We start from the raw sequence: 19,432 nt of genomic DNA on the forward strand, positions 1-19,432 counted from the left end.
TCTGTTGAACACAAATAAGATTTTTTGAAGAATTTAGTAAAGCAAACTGTTCGGGGGAAATTTTGACACCTATTTAAATTCTTCCTACTATGGTAGTCCATGATGTCTCAAAACTGAAATGACTAACATTCTTCCAAATATATTTCTCTGTGTTCAACAGAACAAAGTCATTTATACAGATTTGAACCAACTTGACGGTGTGTAAATAATGACTATACATTTTTATTTTTACTGTACTGTTATCTTCGGGTTAGACCTCCGCAAAGAATCAATAGCTGTTGAGTATTATTATTTTAATTTAATACAATAAATATATACAGTAAAATATGAATTAAAATAATGAATATAAATGAAATCTAAAATAAAGTGTATTACAATATCCAAACATTATTAAATGTTATTAAATAACTATATAATCATAATGTAATATTATATTGAATCCTATTATTAAATGTTACTAAATAAATATATAATCATAATGTAATATATTATATTAAATCCTAATATTCAACTATTAAATAATTGATGCACAACACTAAATTGAAAATACATAAAACATTTTATCAGGCATTTATTTGTATTTTTTACTGAAGACTGCTTTATTTTAAAATGTGAAAAATTATGAGTTTGACATCATAGTCACTGAACATACTCGGGGTCAATTTCTTCAAAATAATAGAACCACAGATCTTAAATTGAGTTTTGATTTGCATGTTATAAAGTGCTGAATTAATTGCTATAGTTTAATATTAAAGTTTGTTTAAAACAAACACAACCTGTGCTGCATGTTTGAAGAATATCTGAACAGAGCCGCATTTCAAACACTGTCATAATACACATTGTATTTTCATACTGTGGTGGGCGTAACACAGTGGAAACTCCATTTTATTCTGTAAATGTCACCGGATCGCAATGATTACTTTCCGTATTATTGTTTTTCTTTCTTCCCGGAAAGCTTCAGAATCTTATTATGAAAGATATAGTTATTAATTTCTTCTCATGCCTCGTCTTTGCATTGCAAATGTTGTCACATTATTTCTCTGCTTTCCTTAGACTGATATTAAGTGAACTGACACGGCAGATTAAAATGAAGGTTCCACATGGTGATGCTTTCAAAATGTCACGGTGTTAAAAAAGGGATTCTGTATATTAAATTGTATGGCAATATATGTGCTAGAGGTTGACTGATTCTATTCCTCACTCACTGCTAAACACATGAAAAAAAGTCATACAAATTCATTTGTAACTAACATTTTCTACTGGGTTTACAGGAGATGGAAGAGCAGTTTGAAAGGGAGCGGACGTCCCTAGAGGAACAGAAGCGTCTTCTACGAGAAGGACTTGAGAGTCTGCGTGAGGAACTCGCGGCCAAACTCAACATGGCCAACAGTGAGGTAATGTGTGCTCTGAATCATTCAGGTTTTTTCTATACATTCAACTTGGAAATAAAGCTTGCAACAGTGCTCTTAGCACCTAATTTTATGAATTTTAAGGCTAAATATAAGTTAAACAGATGAGTTATTAAAAAAAATCACCCTCCTAACAGTTGTCAGGAAGGGTAAAGGTAGATATCTACACCAAAATATTTTTTGTAACAGGCTGTAACCATGTTTTTTTTCTGAGGTAAAGTAGCCGATTTTAACGTGAAGCTCAATGAGATTGAGCTCTCTTTTGGAGCCAGTCTCCAGGGGCAAGTCGATAAATTTCAATTAAAGTCACTTCCGTGTTGGCTTCCCGAGAGAGATTCGAAGGTTGCCCCTCGTTTATACACCATTTAAATTTCAAAAACGCTGTATTTTCCACATACATTGCTTGTTTGTATCTACTCTTTGCCTCGCCTCTTGGTAACGTGGAGATTTTTTACAAAGCTCATCGCTCTGAAAAGCGAGGTGTGCTATGATTGGCCAGTTAAACAATGCATAGTGATTGGTCGAATACTACAAGTGTGTGACGGAAATGTAACACCTCTTACCATGTTCGGGACATCAGGTTCCAAAGCAATTGTACTGACAGGTACACCTTACTTGCGTATACATTTGGGCGGTCTTAGTCAAATCATAGAACGAACTGACGTAGATTTGTGGGGGTGTGGTTACACGAGTCATTTCAGGCAGGTCTGGGTGAGCATTCGCTTTTAGATAGAATACATTTTTTGTTCCGACACTTACATTTTTGCATTTTTTACGTGTCTAATACATGCATGAGCATCTTATAACAAACCAAAGAGAATGAGATGTATTCCTGCCATATGCCCCTGTTACCTATCATTGGGTGAAAAGTGGATAATCCCAATTGTTGGGTTAAATTGTCGCAAAAATATCATATTTGACCCTACAATGGGTTAAAACAACCCATCATCTTTGGTTGACATTTTGGGTTTTTCCATATTTGACCCAAATGTGTGAAACAACCGAATATTGCCCTTTTACGAACTTTTGGTGGTGTACTGAAGAGAGCTTACATAGGTTAGATCGAAATATAGTACATAAGTCACATACGCCATCTTTCTTTTATGGTACTTTTTCAATCTTTGTTAACGTTTACAACTCCAGTTCCATTCATTGTAAGGCATGAAAAAATAGCATGTTGCATTCTTCAAAACGTCGTTTGAAATAGCATTTTTGGGAAAGTGATCCTTAATCCCTGATGGTTATTGCTTAAAATTAGCACACAACATATTCAGTATCTTATGTGGAGGGAGGATGTGATTAATTTCAGTGTCATGTGTTTATCATCTCCATTAGTCCGAGTTTGTGTTAATGGGTTCTCGGTACAGGAATCTGTCAGAGCTTCACAAAATCTCCAGATGGGGCCCTTTGAGAAGGAACATAGCTGATTATGTTTTACTTTTTTAATCATGTTTAATATTGGGAAACGAGGAGAGTCAAACGTCACATAAAATGTAGCAATAAGTAGCAAAATTATGCTACCTCAGAAAGGTTTATTTGTTTTGGCTAAAGTCTAATGCAGTGTCACAAAGGGATAACGCAATCTCAGAATGCATTGCAACCACCTCTGTCAACATTTTCATTAAAGTACTGTGTATTATATTCTGTACTTAAATGTATTCTTTAAAAAAAAGTGCTGTCTGTTTGATAAATGCTGTATTTCAACCTCAGATGCTGCCTGTGTAGTCTACTCCTGGTTTGGAGAGCTATCGAGAATATTGCGTAGATTTATTATATGCGAGCAGGGAAATGTTAGGTTAATGAGTGTGCTTAAAGGGGTTCCAGGTTTAAGTTTTGGAGAGGTGTGACCTATAAAAGAAGTGGGAGCTCATTATTAAAGTACTTAAAGAACATAATGTTGCGTAAAACGTCAACTTCTTCTGTTCCTCAGGTGAGTCGACTCCAGGAGCTGGTGAAGCAGGGAGAACAGGGTCTCGGCTCCGCTGATTCACACATCACCAGTCTGAAGGATGCTCAGAAGAAACTTCTAGAAGAGCTGGACGCCACAAGAGCAAGATTGAGGGAGACCAGCAACCTCCTAACAGCCCTTCAGGTCTAAACTCCAAAAGCAATTTCTCCAAAACTAATGAGAAATGAGAATAAGATTCGAAAGTCTCATAACTGAGGGGGTTTTAAAGTGCTGCCAGTTTTATATTAAAGATGATGTCATTTTTTCCAAAAATAGTACCCTATGCCAGTTTAAGACGCAGAGCCAACTTGTATATGTAGATATTGGCTTAGCGGAACTTTAAAAAATATATATTCTGATTTCAAAATGGGCTTGATTTTGGGGCAGGGATAAAGGTTTGAGGCAGATAGAAAGATTTTTTTAATGATGTTTTCTCAGACAAGCATCGAGAATATTAGTATTCTTCATAATTGGCATTTGTGTTTTAATGAAATCGAAAAATGGAGAATAAGGTGAATATAATATCCACACAAAAGATAATTCAGATTTTGCAGCTTGGACTTAAAGGAACAGTTCAACCATCAAGTTGTTCCAAATATGTATAAATTTAAAGATATTTGGATGAATGGTTGTAACCAAACAGTGCTTGGCCACCATTGACTACCATAGTTGAATACAATAATTTTATACAATTGAATACAATAATTTTTCACATATAGTAGTCAATGGTTGTCAAGAACTGTTTGGTTACAAGCATTCTTCCAAATATCTTTCTCTGTGTTCATTAGAGCAAAGAAATGTGTACAGATTTGAAACAACTCGATGGTGAGTAAATGATGACAGAACTTTTATTTTAGGCTGAACCGTGCCTCTAAGATTTTTCATAATGGATAAAGCATGCTATTTTTATGCTTTGGCATTAAAGCAGGTGCCCAAGCCGTCCTCCAAACCAAGCCTTACATTTTTGTTCTCTTTATTCTCTCTCTGTTGATATTTTTCTTTCTGTTCCCAAACACCTGCAATGAGATCATCCTTTTAAAATATGTATTATGTGCCCTGCTGAATTACGTATGTCCACCTGCGTTTTTGGCCCAACCGAAGCTCCGTATGACAAAGACACTCCATTAAAGAGTGCTCTCCACAGTTCCTTTGTCCTTTCAGTGGCCATGCATAATGAATTAAACCTGCGTATGTGTGTCTGGGTCTGTGTGAGGTGAGGTGAATAGCAGCGAGTTGAGAAATGGAAAATGGATTTTCATCTCTTGGCTCTGGTTTGATTGATAGTTGTGATGGAGAGTCCAGCAACTCGTCCTGAGCGCCGCGTGTCAGACTTTACAATTATGGGTCGTGAGCTTAATCGCTCACAAAAGCTAATGTTCCGTATCTGACTTGTTCCTCAGGGGGAGATGGAGACTCAGAAACAACAGCACGATGCCAAACTCATCTCTACCAAAGAGGAAGAGAAGCTGAAGATGGATAAGATGGCCCTGGAGCTGGAGCTGAAGTGGACAGAGACTCTCAGGTAAACGCTTCGTGTGTTTGGGTTTCAGCTTTTTGTTAGTGTGCTTTAAAGGGACAGTTCAGTTCTGTCGCCATTTACTCGCTCTCGAGTCCAAATCTGTATACCTTTTTTGTTCTGAGGAAACAGAGAAAGAAATTTGGTAGAAAACTTGTGTTCTTTGGCCTCCGTTGACTACCTTAGTAGAAAAATTACAACGGAAGTCAAAAGTGCCCCAAAACTGTTTGCTTTCCTACATTCTTCCAAATAAAACATTTATAAAACAATTTTATGGTAGCCAATGGAAGCCGAGGACGGTTTGTGATTTGGATCAACTTGAGGGTGGATAAATGAGATACTGTTCCTTAGTTAGGTTTTGGAAATAATATATACACTGACCAAAATTATAAACGCATTTCATAAGCTGAACTCAAAGATCTAAGACTTTTGTATGTACACAAAAGGCCTATTTCTCTCAAATATTGTTCACAAATCTGTCTAAATCTGTGTTAGTGAGCACTTCCCCTTTGCCGAGATAATCCATCCACCTCACAGGTGTGGCATGTAAAGATGCTGCTTAGACCGCATGATTATTGAACAGGTTAGGGTGGCGACAATAAAAGGCCGCTCTAAAATGTCTTTTCTGTATGGGGGGGGGTCACACAGTGCAACACATCTCCTTTACATAGAGTTGATCATGTTGTTGATGGTGGCCTGTGGAATGTCAGTCCTCTCCTCTTCAATGGCCGTGCAAAGTTGCTGGATACTTTTTGTGTCATGACCCAGGAGAATGACTGATGTAGTGAAAAACAAGAGAGAATCTACAAAATATTAATAACTGATAAAACTGAAGTCAATATTTTTCTTTATTTCCTGCAAGCGTTTTGTTTTGCTATTCTTTGCTATCATTTTAGATTAAAATCCAAATTCCCTGATGCAACACAGTTTTCTCGTTAATGCCTTAAACAATTTTGTTTCTCTGTTTTATCTCACGTTTTGATGATTTAATTGAATTTGATGGGGCATTAAAGGAAATATAGTATACAAATATGCACTCTGGGCATCACTTTTGGCCACTACTGTGTATATGTGGTTTGGGTTATTCTTGACAGACTGTTTTTTTAGTGTCATTTTACTTAATGACAATAAAAAAATGCCCCGCATAGAATTCAGATTATGAAAATTTGTATCATGCAGGTTTAAAAGAGCATGAGTGAGTAAATGATGACAGGACTTTTCTTTTTGGGTGAACTCTCTCTTTGTGGTCTTCGACAACAAGACAGTTTGTTCATTTTTTTCGGTTATTTAATCTTCCCTCCTTGGCCAGATCCTCTTTGTCTTATATACCATATAACACTACAGAGAGCTGTAAGTGGTTTGGCACTCCTTCAGAAGCCCTGCCTGCCTAATTAATTATCAACTCAGGTACAGCGCTTACAACCAACATTTAATATCAAGGGCCTTCAAATAAGGCAAATGAGTCATTTGTTCAAGTCTGTCTTGTATTAAATGTCATCTTAGCAACTGTATGTTTAAACTTTGGCAAAGTTTCCAACTCTAATATCTTCCAAAAGAATGACAAAAGAGTTAAATAGAGGCTAAAATGTAGTTGGGGCCAGAGCATGATATTCAAACTTGAACTTGATATTTTGGGGAATGCATATGAACATAGTACTTAGTATTGCTCAAAAGAAGTATTGGTAATATTTTGTTTAAGGTCAAGAGATTTTTTACTTATCATAACAGTCCTCCACTAATGATTTATTTTGGATCTTCATGTCTCAGGACTTGACTACACTCTGGTGATAGTCCATGAAGAAAAGTCCAACTAAAACGTTACAATAAAACATTCAACGACTAATTGTGCTTAATCGCATCCAGAATATAAGTTTGTGTTTACACAATATATGTCTGTGTATTGTGCATATTAAATTGTATATGTAAACAGGCAATTCTGTGAAAATGTCAACCTTACCGCAAAAAAATACGTTTCTATCAGCGGTTTTTTACTATGGTACAGCACAGATTTTAACATTTGGTGGTTCAAATACCCATGTGAGATCTCTCTTCAAATTTGTAAAGCATTTGTTTTATTTTTAGTGCATGATTTTTCATAGTCAGGTAAGTGCCATTTTCAGGTTTGTCAAATCCATAACGCCACATATTCCTCATAAATGGACACATGAAAATGTATATAAAGTAACTATTTTATGTTCTATAAAGAGGAATTCCTTCTCCATTCATTGGGTATTATTGCTTCAGGATTGTGCAATCCTGTTTTAAACTGTCTAAAAACGCGTCCTTTTTTTGTCACATCTATAACGCATGTTTATTTCCCTTTTTTTAAATATATTTTTTTCACAGACTGACATTTTTTCATGTTTAGACTCTTATCAAAAACATATAAAATAAAAAACAGATGGTTCAATATAATTGTTACAAATTCATTCTCTGAAAAATATAAATTATAAAGAATAATTAATGTTTATATTCAATTACAATAAGTGGTAAATATGAATAATTACATTTCCTAAATATACATGTATGTGTATGTTTTTGTGTTTATAAATACGAAATGATTATGCACAGTACACATACGTATATTATTTAAACGCAAACTTTTATTCGGGATGCAATTAATTGTGATTAATCGTTTGAAAACCATAGTAGATATGATATATGTACCAAAACATTAAAATGCTCTTATTTAGCAGAATGGTTTCAAAATCATCCTCAAGATAAGTAAGGGAATTGCTTCTTTTTTTAATAATTCTTTGCATGACAGAAAGAAAGTCATACTTTGTAGCAAAAGTAAATAAATGCAGAGTTTTCATTTTAAGGAGAAAAAACATCATCAATTCATGCAAAAAGAGAAATTCAGCCACCGTCCAAAGATAAATGTTTGGCAGACATTTCATTGCAAAGGTTTGTTCATCATTAGATCAATCTGTCAGTCGCAGGCTGTACATTTTTGTGAAGTCATTACGAACATCTTTATCAATACTTGAATTTGCATTATGAAATTACTCAAAGCTGTACCGCACGACAATGTTCATGTAAACCCCAGATGGATCCTTTCCTTGGAGGAAACACCGTCTGGATATCTCAAGTGTTTGTATGCCGTGTGTAACAAATCAAAACTGTGTACAGGTGGTTTGTTTGCTTGACTGACAACAAAGCTTTGCACAAAGATAATTTAGGATGACAAGAGTAAAGTTTATTTTGACTAAGCCACACGCGGCATAATTCAGAAGCGCTATTTAATCCACCATAGGGGCTCTGCGTTTGTGTTTCTGATATATAGTGTATGTGTGGGGATTTAACTACAGAAAATCTTCCCCAGAAGTCAGTATAATATAAAAACACCTTTTTAGGTAATCTGACGTAAAAAAAGGTTAATAAAGTTGTCACAGAAGATGAAGAAGACATTTATTACCGAAATGCGTGCATCATCTGTGCATTAAGATTTTATTTTTCAAACGTACATTCAAAGTTAATTGATTGATTTATTAACAAGCATTATTGTCTATTATCAATAACACAGTTTTGTTAAACGCAAGCAAATTAATAACAATCCAAAAAATGATTGATGGAATTAATCCCAATCCTGTCATCTTAATCATTTCACAACCTCATGATATGTGCGGTCTCAGACGACCTTCAAGATGCTTTATACCTTTATTCAAGCTTCTGTTTCCTTCTATTAAGCAATTAAGAAGATTTTTTCCTCTCAAAAGAGGTCGCCAGAATGTCTAAGATGTTCAGGACTGGCATGTATTTGTGCAGTTTCACATTTCTGCTTGGTATGAATTAATGCAATTAATCAAAAAAGTAATTTAGGCCGGCACGGCACTATCATGACATCCCAAAATTACTCATAATGTGTCAGTTAACCTCTCCCGTGACCTCTGCTGAGAGATGAAGGTACATTAACTGGTCTGCTCAGTGTAGCCCATTAATGATCAACATAAAGCACTTTATGTGCTTATATGTTATAAATGTATGAAACCCAATTTGGCGCATGCTTTTATTTCCTTTTAAAATCTGTAGTTGATACCCCAACATCCCAACTGTCCTTTGAAATAATATGCACAAAGTGAAAAAAATAAGCGCAGTAAAAAACATTTTTAAACCTACATATTGTAGTATCATTGTGTCCTTATACTAGGAAACCATGAGGAGACAAAGGAAACATGTTTGGTTTCCGCATGAGCGCGGTTTGATCATTGGTGTGTATCTTTGTGTGCTGTCCACAGGCAGGAATGCAAGAAGCTGCGAGAGGAATTGCGCGAGGAGCACGAGGAGAAGAAAAGGTCAGCTCTAAACCAGCTAGCACAGAGTAAAGATCAAGAGATGTGCACAGCTAGAGAGAGCTGGCAGAGGAAGGTGGAGGACCTGCTGGAACAGGTTAAAACATCACACACAAACACACACACTATTGCATGATGAACCATTTATGCTACTCAATAATCACATTTGTTCATTTAAACATTGATCAATTAAAAGTACGATATTATAGTAATTTTAGTTTTGTTTTTAGTGATTTTATATATATATATATATATATATATATATGTATATATATATATTTATATATATTTTGTATTCTCAAATTAGCTTTTATTTTTTTGCAGTTTTACTTTGGCTATTTTGTTTTTTTATTTTATTATTAATTATCTTTTTTTATATTGATATAAGTTTCTTGTATTTTTCATTCAATTTATGTTTAGTGTTGATTTATTCTTAGTTAATAATTTACATTTTGGTAAATAAATTGAATTTATTTTGAAACTCATTGAAACTCATTTCAGCTTATTGCCGAGGCAACATTTCAAATTTTTATTTAGCTCCAGTTTCTAAAATTAAGTAAGGCCAATATTTTTTAAGTAAACTTTTATAAAATATACAGTAATAACTTTGCAACACACAATCACATATATAAAGTCCTAATAACTGTATTTTAAACAGGATAGCTGTTAAAAGTCTAAAATATCTCTTTTTTTATCTTTTGAGATAACACGTGATCGTATTTTCTGGTTGTTCTTACAGTAATCATTACAGATTAGAAATCTCTCGATCACTTTCCACTGTAATTAAACCACAGGCCACAGGATAAACTCACTGATGAACTATCCTCTAGATGCCCAAAATGATCATTTTCTTCTTTAATCGCTCGATTTTGCTTCAAGATTTTCATTAACTCGCTTGAATTACATTCCGGTATTTGCACTTTACTTTATGAGCAATTATTTATTCTCATATTTTATCTGCTATGGACAGTTCTGAAAAAACAAAATATTACAGATTACAGCAATAATACAGGCTGAAAATGGTATAGTAATGTTTAACATCCCTTCTTTGAGAGGCATTTTCTCGCTTGAAATTCCCTTACAACAGCAGGAATTATATGATGCGTAGCATTCAGATATGACTGAATTCAGAGCACAAAACAGTAAAAGAAAAATCAATAAATGATCTACATTATGAATTTGGCAGTGGTGTTTGCTTAAACCGGAATTTAAAGGTATTACTCACTTTCAGGACTCACCGGGATTACTCACTTTCATGAATTACTTCATTTAAAAGCCACTGAATTTTTTCGTTTTTAACTACATTCGTTTTATTTTCTTATACATTTACATCTTTATACAGTTGATCTGTATTTTCTCATGAAAATGCAACATGTAAATCACCGAATGATGATGATGATGATTATCAAATGCAGTTTTAAGAGATTTTATAATTTTGTCCTTTTATCAGAAAACATAAAATCTAGTTTAATATAGATCTGCTTATTTAATCGAGCAGTATTTATATTTATAGGATCGTATGGTATTGTATTTTCTTTAGTATAAGAGTTTGGTATACTTAAATAAAAAACATAAATTAAATAGTTAAAGCATTTTTGCATTCATACTAAGCTCTGTGGGACATTATATTATAATACTTTTATATCAATAATGTTACTAAAAGTCTCTAATTGTGCAAATGGTTGAAGAACCTCTTAATCTTTCGCTGCCGATTACTAAACCACGTTCATGCTACTTTGTGATTTGTTTCCTTTCATCTGGGTTGATTTTTATTGCTCTCTTTATATTCTCCTCAGTGTGGATCTGTGAATTGTTTCAGAGATCTGCAGGCGGCCGAGACCTCTTTCTTTCTCACAGTTCCAAATGTGTCAAATCAACTCTCAAAGCTCGAGAGCCTATCGGAGAAGCCATTACTGTGGTTGTAGAAATGTCCCGAGCGTACCCGTCAGCGCGCTATTGATTTACATCAATGTAAAGTACTATTCCTCTGTGTGACATTTATTTTTTTGTCTTCCTTTAACGGTGCTTGCTGACCCAGAGGAAAATTGTATCGCTCAAAGGTTGCTCTTTTATAGCTCAGAAGACTCTGGAGTATCGAGTTATGTTTCATTTGATTATCAAATTTGCGTCAGATTTTTTGGGGGGATATGGGTTTGGAGGTTTAGAAATAGATACAAATGGGACAAATGGGAATGATGTTTGCGTTTTCTAAATTTGCAGAGCTGTGCATATAATGTCAATAGCTTATGACAAAAAATGAGAAATGGGATTTTAGAAAATCTACCTTTTGATAGGTGGCGCACCCTAGAGACACATTTTAGATTAATGCGGCCTGATCTCAGGGAAAACAATGTCTGAAATGCCGGAGACCTCGACAAAAGTTTTGCACCGGCAGGCATTTTCTTCCATAAATATAAAAATGTAGTTGATATTTTTTACGTTAGGTCTTCCATTCATCTTTTTGACAACCCTTAACGCACTGGCTGCGATCTGAGCTGTGATTTCAAAGCTATTTAGAGGCACTTTACAGCTATGCATGGAAATTAAGTTACAACAAGCTCATCATCATTTCATTGCCTACTCAAGTCTCAGATTGTTGGCGCGGTGCGAACCTGTCTCTCTGTCAACCTCGAGTTGTAAACGGCTCTACTAATGAGGCTATCGGGCCAATGAGTGGGCTGGAGCTTCCACAAAACGAACGCCTTCTCGCTCCAAAATACTCGCTGGTGTGATGACGGCGAATCTGCTGCCGATCTACGACTTCTCACCTCATTCCAGATTGATTCCAGAATCATTCTCGTAGTGGCAAATGGCACCCATGTGCAACGCTTCACAAACCCGCTAATAGATTTTAGAAAGAAAAAATTAAAGGGATAGTTCACACAAAAAAGAACCTGCAGGACTTTTTCTTCTGCAGAACACAAAAGAAGATATTTTGAAGAATGTTGGTAACCACAGAACATTGGATTCTGTTGACTTCCATTGCATGCACACAAAACCACAGAGGGATTTCTCAAAATATCTCCTTTCGTGTTCAACATAAGAAAAATGTTTCTTTTAAAATGAACTATACCTTAAAGGTCCAGTGTGTCATTTTTTTTTGACAGAAATGCAACATAATATACATAACTATGTCCACAGAGGTGCATAAAGACCTTACGTAATGAATTATGTTTATAATACCTTAGAGAGAGCTTTTTCTATCTACATACATCCCCTTGCAAGGAATTGACATGTTGTTTCTCCAGTAAATGGACAAACTGCTCTACAGACTGTGTTTCATAAATACTTGAAAACGTATGTCCTTTGTCAGCCACCGTAGTGCTTCGATAGATAGGGGTATGCAGCGAAGGAAGCCTTTGTTTGCAATTCACAACCTCACTGCTTGATCCTGCTACATTTCAAACACTGGTCCTTTAAGATGTTAGATAAGTTCTTCCTCGCTTCATGGATTTTAAAGGAATCGTTCAATAGCTCCGTCCTCTCATGAATGCTTTGGAGTCCAAGTTTGAGCCTCTTAGACTCAAGTTTCCTCTTCTGTTACTTTTAGCTTTCCATATTATGCAAATTGTGTAACTGAAAGTTTTCACCCATCCACAATAATTCCATAATAGTTGCTGTTTGTCACTGTTATGATCACCCGCTTGGGTTTCTCTTCACTAACATATTAGACGAATCATTAACATACATTGGTGGGCACGGGAGAAAGTTTTCGAGTGGGCGAAGTACTTCTGCAAGTGAGAGATGTGCGTGATGTCATTATGAAGACAAATGGAAATTCACATGCGTTACAGACTTTTACAGGCAAACAGATGTTCTCATTATGATTCACAAACAACAAGGTCTCCAACATAATTATCGTCTTAAAGTTTGTTTTCTTTGTCTACGTGTTTGCAGATTTCCCTTCTGAAACAGAGCCTTGAGATGCAGCTGTCCCAATCCCAGCATTCCCTGCAGCAGCTGCAGGCTCAGTTCAGTCAGGAGCGGGAGCACCTGGGCCAGCAGCTGCAGGAGATGGAGATGGAGCACCAGTGCAGAGAGCAGCGGATGCAGGAAGCTCACTGCTGCGCCGTACAGGACATGCAGGAGGCTCGCCACCACGACCTCAAGGTAACGGCACACGGACAGGGATAGCCCGCTCTTCTCTTGTTTATTTCAGTGTTCCAGGGTTTTATGCAATCCACAATGTTTTTGGCACGTATATTTGTGTATATTATGACTCGGAGCCAAGCCATTGGTAGATTTGATGTGGCAGATCTGTCACAGATACAAGGCGGAATCCTCTTCTCATCTGTTTACCGGTATCCTGGAATAGCCCGTGTTTTAGTAATGGCCGAGTGCTTGCTGTCACGTCTGTTTTATCTTGTACCTGGCTTCTTGACCACACTGGAGGAGAGAAACTGAAACTGCTGGGTTGCCAGGTCTGCATTTTGTCCACTGTTGCTGCAGGTTTGTCGGGTTAATGGTGTAGATTTTGTTTAACTCATTTGTCATTGAGGTAACATGAACTTATTTATGGATACAGTGTTTATATGGTGATTCACCAGCTGAAATGTGTGTAAGGCATAAGTGACTGTAAAGTATGTATTTTAAGTATATGGTAGTGACATATTTTAAATTATGGGAGTGACGTATTTGGTATTTGGGCTGGTGTAATGGGGGGTACTTTTGGGCTTGTTTTATTAGCCCATTGGGCTAGTTTCGTTACTTGGATCTGGCAACCCTGTGCCAATGGCAACTTTTGGATTTTTTGGGTCAGGAGACCATTCTCCCCGTTACAATGGTCTGATTTACAGCAGTTCTAAACAATTCGTAGACGTTTATGTCCCACATTTGTCTGGTTGAAATTGGCAGTAATGTCTAGCAAATGGTTTTTCTGTTTATTTCAGGAAATTGCTGCGTAATGTCTTTCATTGAACCATGTCACAGCTGGTCTCTGAACATATTAGGTGTAATAAGACCAACTGACCTCTATCACTTACGTGGCCCCATTGTCCCAAACACAGACACAACTGGCAATACGCACCATGCCTACCGGCTGTCAATACGTCTTGAACGGAAAACTTTGTTGGTCAACCGGTTATACCAAAAAGATGTTGAGGTTTCAAATTGACCCCGTATGGCGTAAAAAAAACAAAACCCATTTTGGTTACTCAGATCTGAGGCCTGCCTACTAGTGAAATCTAACCTCTATCATTTGCACTGTTTTATTGGCTTGGACCTTTTAAACAGGTTGCCAAATAACTCTTTTTATCTTCTATTGGTCATAATTATTGCTAGGGGTCACATACCTATTAAAAATGACTGTGTTAATACCAGAAATATTTTACATTTATGCATTTGGCTCACGCTTTTTTCCAAAGTGATTTACATTGCATTATCCTTTACATTTGTTTCTAAGTATGTGCAATTCCCTGGGATTGAACCCACAACCTTGCGTTGTGCTCTTACCGCTGAGCTACAGGAAAGTCATTGGGCATATAAGATGTTGATCATCAGACATGGATGTAATTGACATGCTGATGAGTTTCTCAGAGTTAATAGATTCAAGACTAATTATAATTGCAGTGAAACCTCGATGTGAGTTTTACCCAGCGGCCATGCAATGGAGATAAGACCCTCGATGTGTCATTCAAATAGCGAGATCCAACAGAAGGGTTATGAAATCAAATGTATTAACTTTCCAGGATGTGATGATGGCGTTTCTCAAAGCCGCTGTTTTATTGACTTTTGGCTTGATTAGCATCGGCGATTGAGCTCGCCATGGCCGGCGTGTGATGATATCATACTTATTCTCAGTAAAACGTCACGGCTGACTGTTTAAGGTGGGATCCCGTCCTCACATCTCAATATTCAGCGTGCTCTTTTGAAGTCGGAGCCTTCCTCTGCTTCTAATGGGCTCGGCAGCACTCCGGAGACGGTGTCAGTCTTACCCCTCGCTGTTCTGTCCTCAGAGACTGCGGCAAATGTGATTTCTCAGTTTGATATTTTGCTCCAACAGGCGTAAAGTTCCACCTCCTGCCTCCTGTGGTTTATGCTGATATCGAGAAAAAACAGCACTACTTTTAGCTAGCCGGAAAGAGCGGGAGAAATTCCCACAGTGGGTACCATGCTCGTCGCTGCCAGCCCGCCGACCGAGAACATACGGGCCTGATGAGTCAGTGCGTCTAAAGGGGGAATTGGGAGGAGAGTACTTGGCGACTTCTATGGCGCCCTTTGGTGTATGGCAGTGTCCTTTACTCTAGGTCCCGATTGTGCTCTAGGTCCTCTTTTTGTGCTCAGGTTGACATAAAGCAGCATTAAGAATTATTGTTCAAAGTCTTCCCATTTAGTAAAATGAAAACAGATAGTCAGTTCCCAGATCTTTATGAGAGAACAAATGAGATTATGTGCTCATCAAAGCTAAATCAATCTAGTTACAGAAAGCACACAAGATCTTTTTGTATCCCGACTCATCCTGCCATGGCAATTTTCGAGGTATTAAACCGCATTAAATCCATCTCCGTTCCAGTATTGATCAACAAAATGTCTCCCCGTATAATCTCCCAATATATTTTTTTGAGACAATCTGATGGGGTTTTAAGTGTGTGGTATGCGGTATGTACGGTATATGGTATGGTTATTAATAAATATAAAAATATTTAACATTTAGTGACTTTATAGATTATAGATGTATACCACACAAATTGCTGCTGTCCTCCATATTTTCATTATTGTAAGTTACCCTTAATGTTCATCACTGGGTTTTGCAAATATCTAACTAATAAAAAGTATTTAAAAGTGCATGTCAACTTTGACAACACAGTATTTAATCATTTAAAAGGTAGAACGTTTTTCCATTTCCTGAAAACAGTCAATTTGGACATACAAGGTTTCAGAATGACAGCGACGATATCAAACCTTAGATAAGTAGATCTCAACCTTTTAGACTTCAAGACTCTCCCACTGTCCACAACAATGTTGAAATATGAATGAGAAATACCTTTACACTTATTTTAATGCTTGTTTTATCTTATTTAAGTTTGTTGTTATCTTATTTATGTTGTGCCTTGTTTGAAATCATTTCCATGAACTGGAAGTTGCGATCGTTTTTCTTCTGTATTCTGAAACATTTCCGATTAAAAAGGATTTTCAAAGGAGAAAATGATTGGGCGTGTCTTGCGTTTTTCAATGAGTATTGATTGGATGTGTTAAAACAGCTGTTGCATTCATTTTAAATGAAACTTGCAGCAGACTGACTGTTGAAGGGGAGGAGTTAACATACGCTTAACCTGTCGTAGGGGCCGTTTACACCAGACCGTTTTCAAATGAAAACGGAAAAAAATGATGTGTCTTGGCCGTTCGTTTAGACAGAAAAGATTTTGAGATTTTGGAAATGGGACAAAAGCAAAAGAGTTTTCAGCTTGTTTACTTGCTTGTTGGGGATTTTCTCATTAACAGTATACTGTATATGGAAACAAGAGAATGAAGTGTTGAATGTGTTTAAGAACGAGAAAGTGTTAAATCCCTAAATAACTCCGATTAGACACCCAAAACTATTTTTAGCAAAGAAGGAAGCATGACTCTAGTAGCACATGAAGAGGTGAAAATGACCCACTGTTGTGATGAGTGGGAACAGATGTATCAGTGTGTTTCCTATAGACATGACCTGACCTTTTCAGTTTTATGTAGCCACGTAACACCATGTCTACACCTGATGTGACAGGTGCAACGCGACACAGAAAAAGATATTAGAAATGTATAACCACTGGATATCACAGACTGTAAAGCGGGTTTTAGTGGAGGCAGGTGCCCTGTTTTATCCCTCATCGGGGTCAATGTATCACCACACGCTCATCCCAATCTTTGGGCTTAATCTAATTTAAGGTGCTGTGATTGCGTTATTCTGGCGTGGTGCAAAACGCCATCTATCCAAGATCCTTAACAAGCTTGCAAAATGGTTTAAGTGCCTAGTAATTGAGTAATAATTCCGGTTACAAATATGTTTTCGATTGCGGGTAGAGTTTGTTGTGTGCCAGTAATGTTGTTGATATTAAGTCTGTGTTGATTTTGTGGAAGTGTGATTCATCTTTAGGGGCTTCCTGGTTGAAAAGACCAACGAAAGCGAAGATAAATAAATATGCAGCTGGTTATTTATGGTTTCTGCTGGATGGTTAAAGATGAATACCTGCCAAATCATAATGTGAATACAATTTATTTGTTAGTTAATTTATATTAATATTTTATTGTATATTAACTGTATTCATTTTAATAAAAACTACTGAACAGTTATTCATTTTTTGTGGGCCACATAACATCTAGCGGTTGAGCTTGGTATCGGAGTCTTAATTAAAAATATTGTAGACACAAGTTTAGCCAAACAACGGTTCTTCTCGATTTCTTTTGCTTGTTATCAGAAAATAATCTACAGGCACTCTATTATTTGCGAATGTGCGTCGAAAGTTAAGGGCAGTCCACGAACGTGTGCATGCGCAGAAACGTTTGTTTATGTTGTTGCTTGAAACCATCTATAGACCACTTCGGATGACATAAATAATGCTGGTCCAGAAGAACTTCCTGTTTCAGTTTTTTAACACTACACAATTGTTTTACTAAATACAACCAAACATTTTTAACCCAATCAAAATGTTAAACAAATATCTTTTCAGATTTACTTTTTTAAAAACTGAAAAACATGAAATCGGGAGTGCAGTGTTTACATCTTCTGAAGTGGTCTGTAATACAATGTTTTTAAAATGAGTTCTTTCTATATTATCACTATTTCTAGGTTTATTGTCTTTTTTCTGTACAGATGCTTTGCTACAATACAATATTGTCAATAGGACATGAGGAATAAAATTATATGAATTAATGATGGGTAATGATGGATAATTTTTCTTATTGCGGGTGCTTAATCTGAATTAAAAATATAATTATACGAAAAAATACGAAATGCATTGAATATTAATACACTTAAAAATGATCAAAATTACTGAAAAATAATAAAAGTCTTTTCTGTAGTGGATTGAGACTTTAGAATCCCACAGTAAAGAACATTCAATTCTAACTATTTATTGATTTGTACGAGCTGTCATGTGTGTTTGTGTATTGTAATGAACTGATCCACACACTGTTTCAGGATTTAGAAGAGCGTCTCCGCCAGCAACATCACCTCGAGCTTCAGTCTCTGCGAGAAGCTCACAGACAGAACATTGAGACGCTGAAACAACAGTCAGAACAAGAACTGCAGACTCTCCGCTTCGAGCTGGAAGACGAGGGAAAGGCCATGCTGGGTAAAACACCAAAAACACCCAGTCACATGATTTATACCTACTACAACGTGTTTCGAGCAATGAATTCTTGGCTGATGAAAGCACTGCATCCTAATGAAAGTTAGAAATCAGACATCCTATATTAATAATTTTGCATATTGTACATTGCATATTCGGTCATTCCAAGACATGCTGTTTTATATAATAATTCGGTACTTTGTTAAAATCAAAGCCCTCAGGGTGAAACCATTCGAGGACATCATCTAATTATAGCTCGAAATCTCACTGAAATTTGGCATGAATGGAAAAAAGGTAATGATGGCACGCCGACAGGAAATTGCAGGTGGAGCAGAGAGTGACACTTCCATTTCCACACGAGACATTTGAGCTTTGAGGGGTGCTGGAGACGAATGATTTTTAATTTGACTCCAGACGGCAGTTCATCTCCATGTTCTTTCCTCGCTTTTTCTCCCTCCTTTCAGCATCCTTGCGTTCAGAACTGAACCACCTCCACGCATCAGCTATCGAACACATGCGTCACACCCATCAACAAGAAACAGCAGCTGCCAAGCAGGAACTGGAGAAGGCTCTGGAGCAGAGCAGAGTACAGGTAAAGTATGCTTCCCTCAAAGCGGAGTATTAACTTTTTAGTAATTTGTGTAGACAGAAATACGGTAATATAGTGCAGTACACTACATTCCCATCATTCTTTAATTGTCTTCTATACAGCCCTATTGAGACAATGACTAACAGGAAGTACATAAGTGGATACTGTTCCAAGAAATCAAACTTTTTTGTCATCCGTTGGCTTCTCTGAAAGAAAAAGGTCTACATAATTCCTCTTGTTACGTGGCTGGTGTGTAAAGGGACAGATGAACAAAAGAAAAGCTGGATGGTTGGCATAGCGCCTGCTGGCTTAAACATCGGTCTTTTATACAGAAGACTCGGGGGAAAGTGTCCAAATGTGTTGATGAAAAGTTGCTTTTGCACCTTGAATGCATTTGGATGCCCCGGGT

The 19,432-nt window shown here is 36.6% G+C and overlaps 1 protein-coding gene across 3 annotated transcripts in view; it reads left to right on the top strand.

Annotated features, from left to right (window-relative positions):
- The window catches only part of fam184ab (family with sequence similarity 184 member Ab), an 85,329-nt gene that overhangs the window by 39,470 nt on the left and 26,427 nt on the right, over nt 1-19,432 (top strand). For all 3 annotated transcript variants that reach the window (XM_056764350.1, XM_056764349.1, XM_056764352.1), the window contains exons 7-13: nt 1,272-1,394; nt 3,340-3,501; nt 4,758-4,879; nt 9,112-9,262; nt 13,063-13,275; nt 18,284-18,437; nt 18,899-19,026. In XM_056764350.1, the coding sequence (XP_056620328.1) occupies nt 1,272-1,394; nt 3,340-3,501; nt 4,758-4,879; nt 9,112-9,262; nt 13,063-13,275; nt 18,284-18,437; nt 18,899-19,026 (1,053 nt within the window). The remainder of the gene's footprint in view (nt 1-1,271; nt 1,395-3,339; nt 3,502-4,757; nt 4,880-9,111; nt 9,263-13,062; nt 13,276-18,283; nt 18,438-18,898; nt 19,027-19,432) is intronic.

This window comes from Triplophysa dalaica, chromosome 13 (genome assembly GCF_015846415.1).
Source record: "Triplophysa dalaica isolate WHDGS20190420 chromosome 13, ASM1584641v1, whole genome shotgun sequence".
NCBI lineage: Eukaryota > Metazoa > Chordata > Actinopteri > Cypriniformes > Nemacheilidae > Triplophysa > Triplophysa dalaica.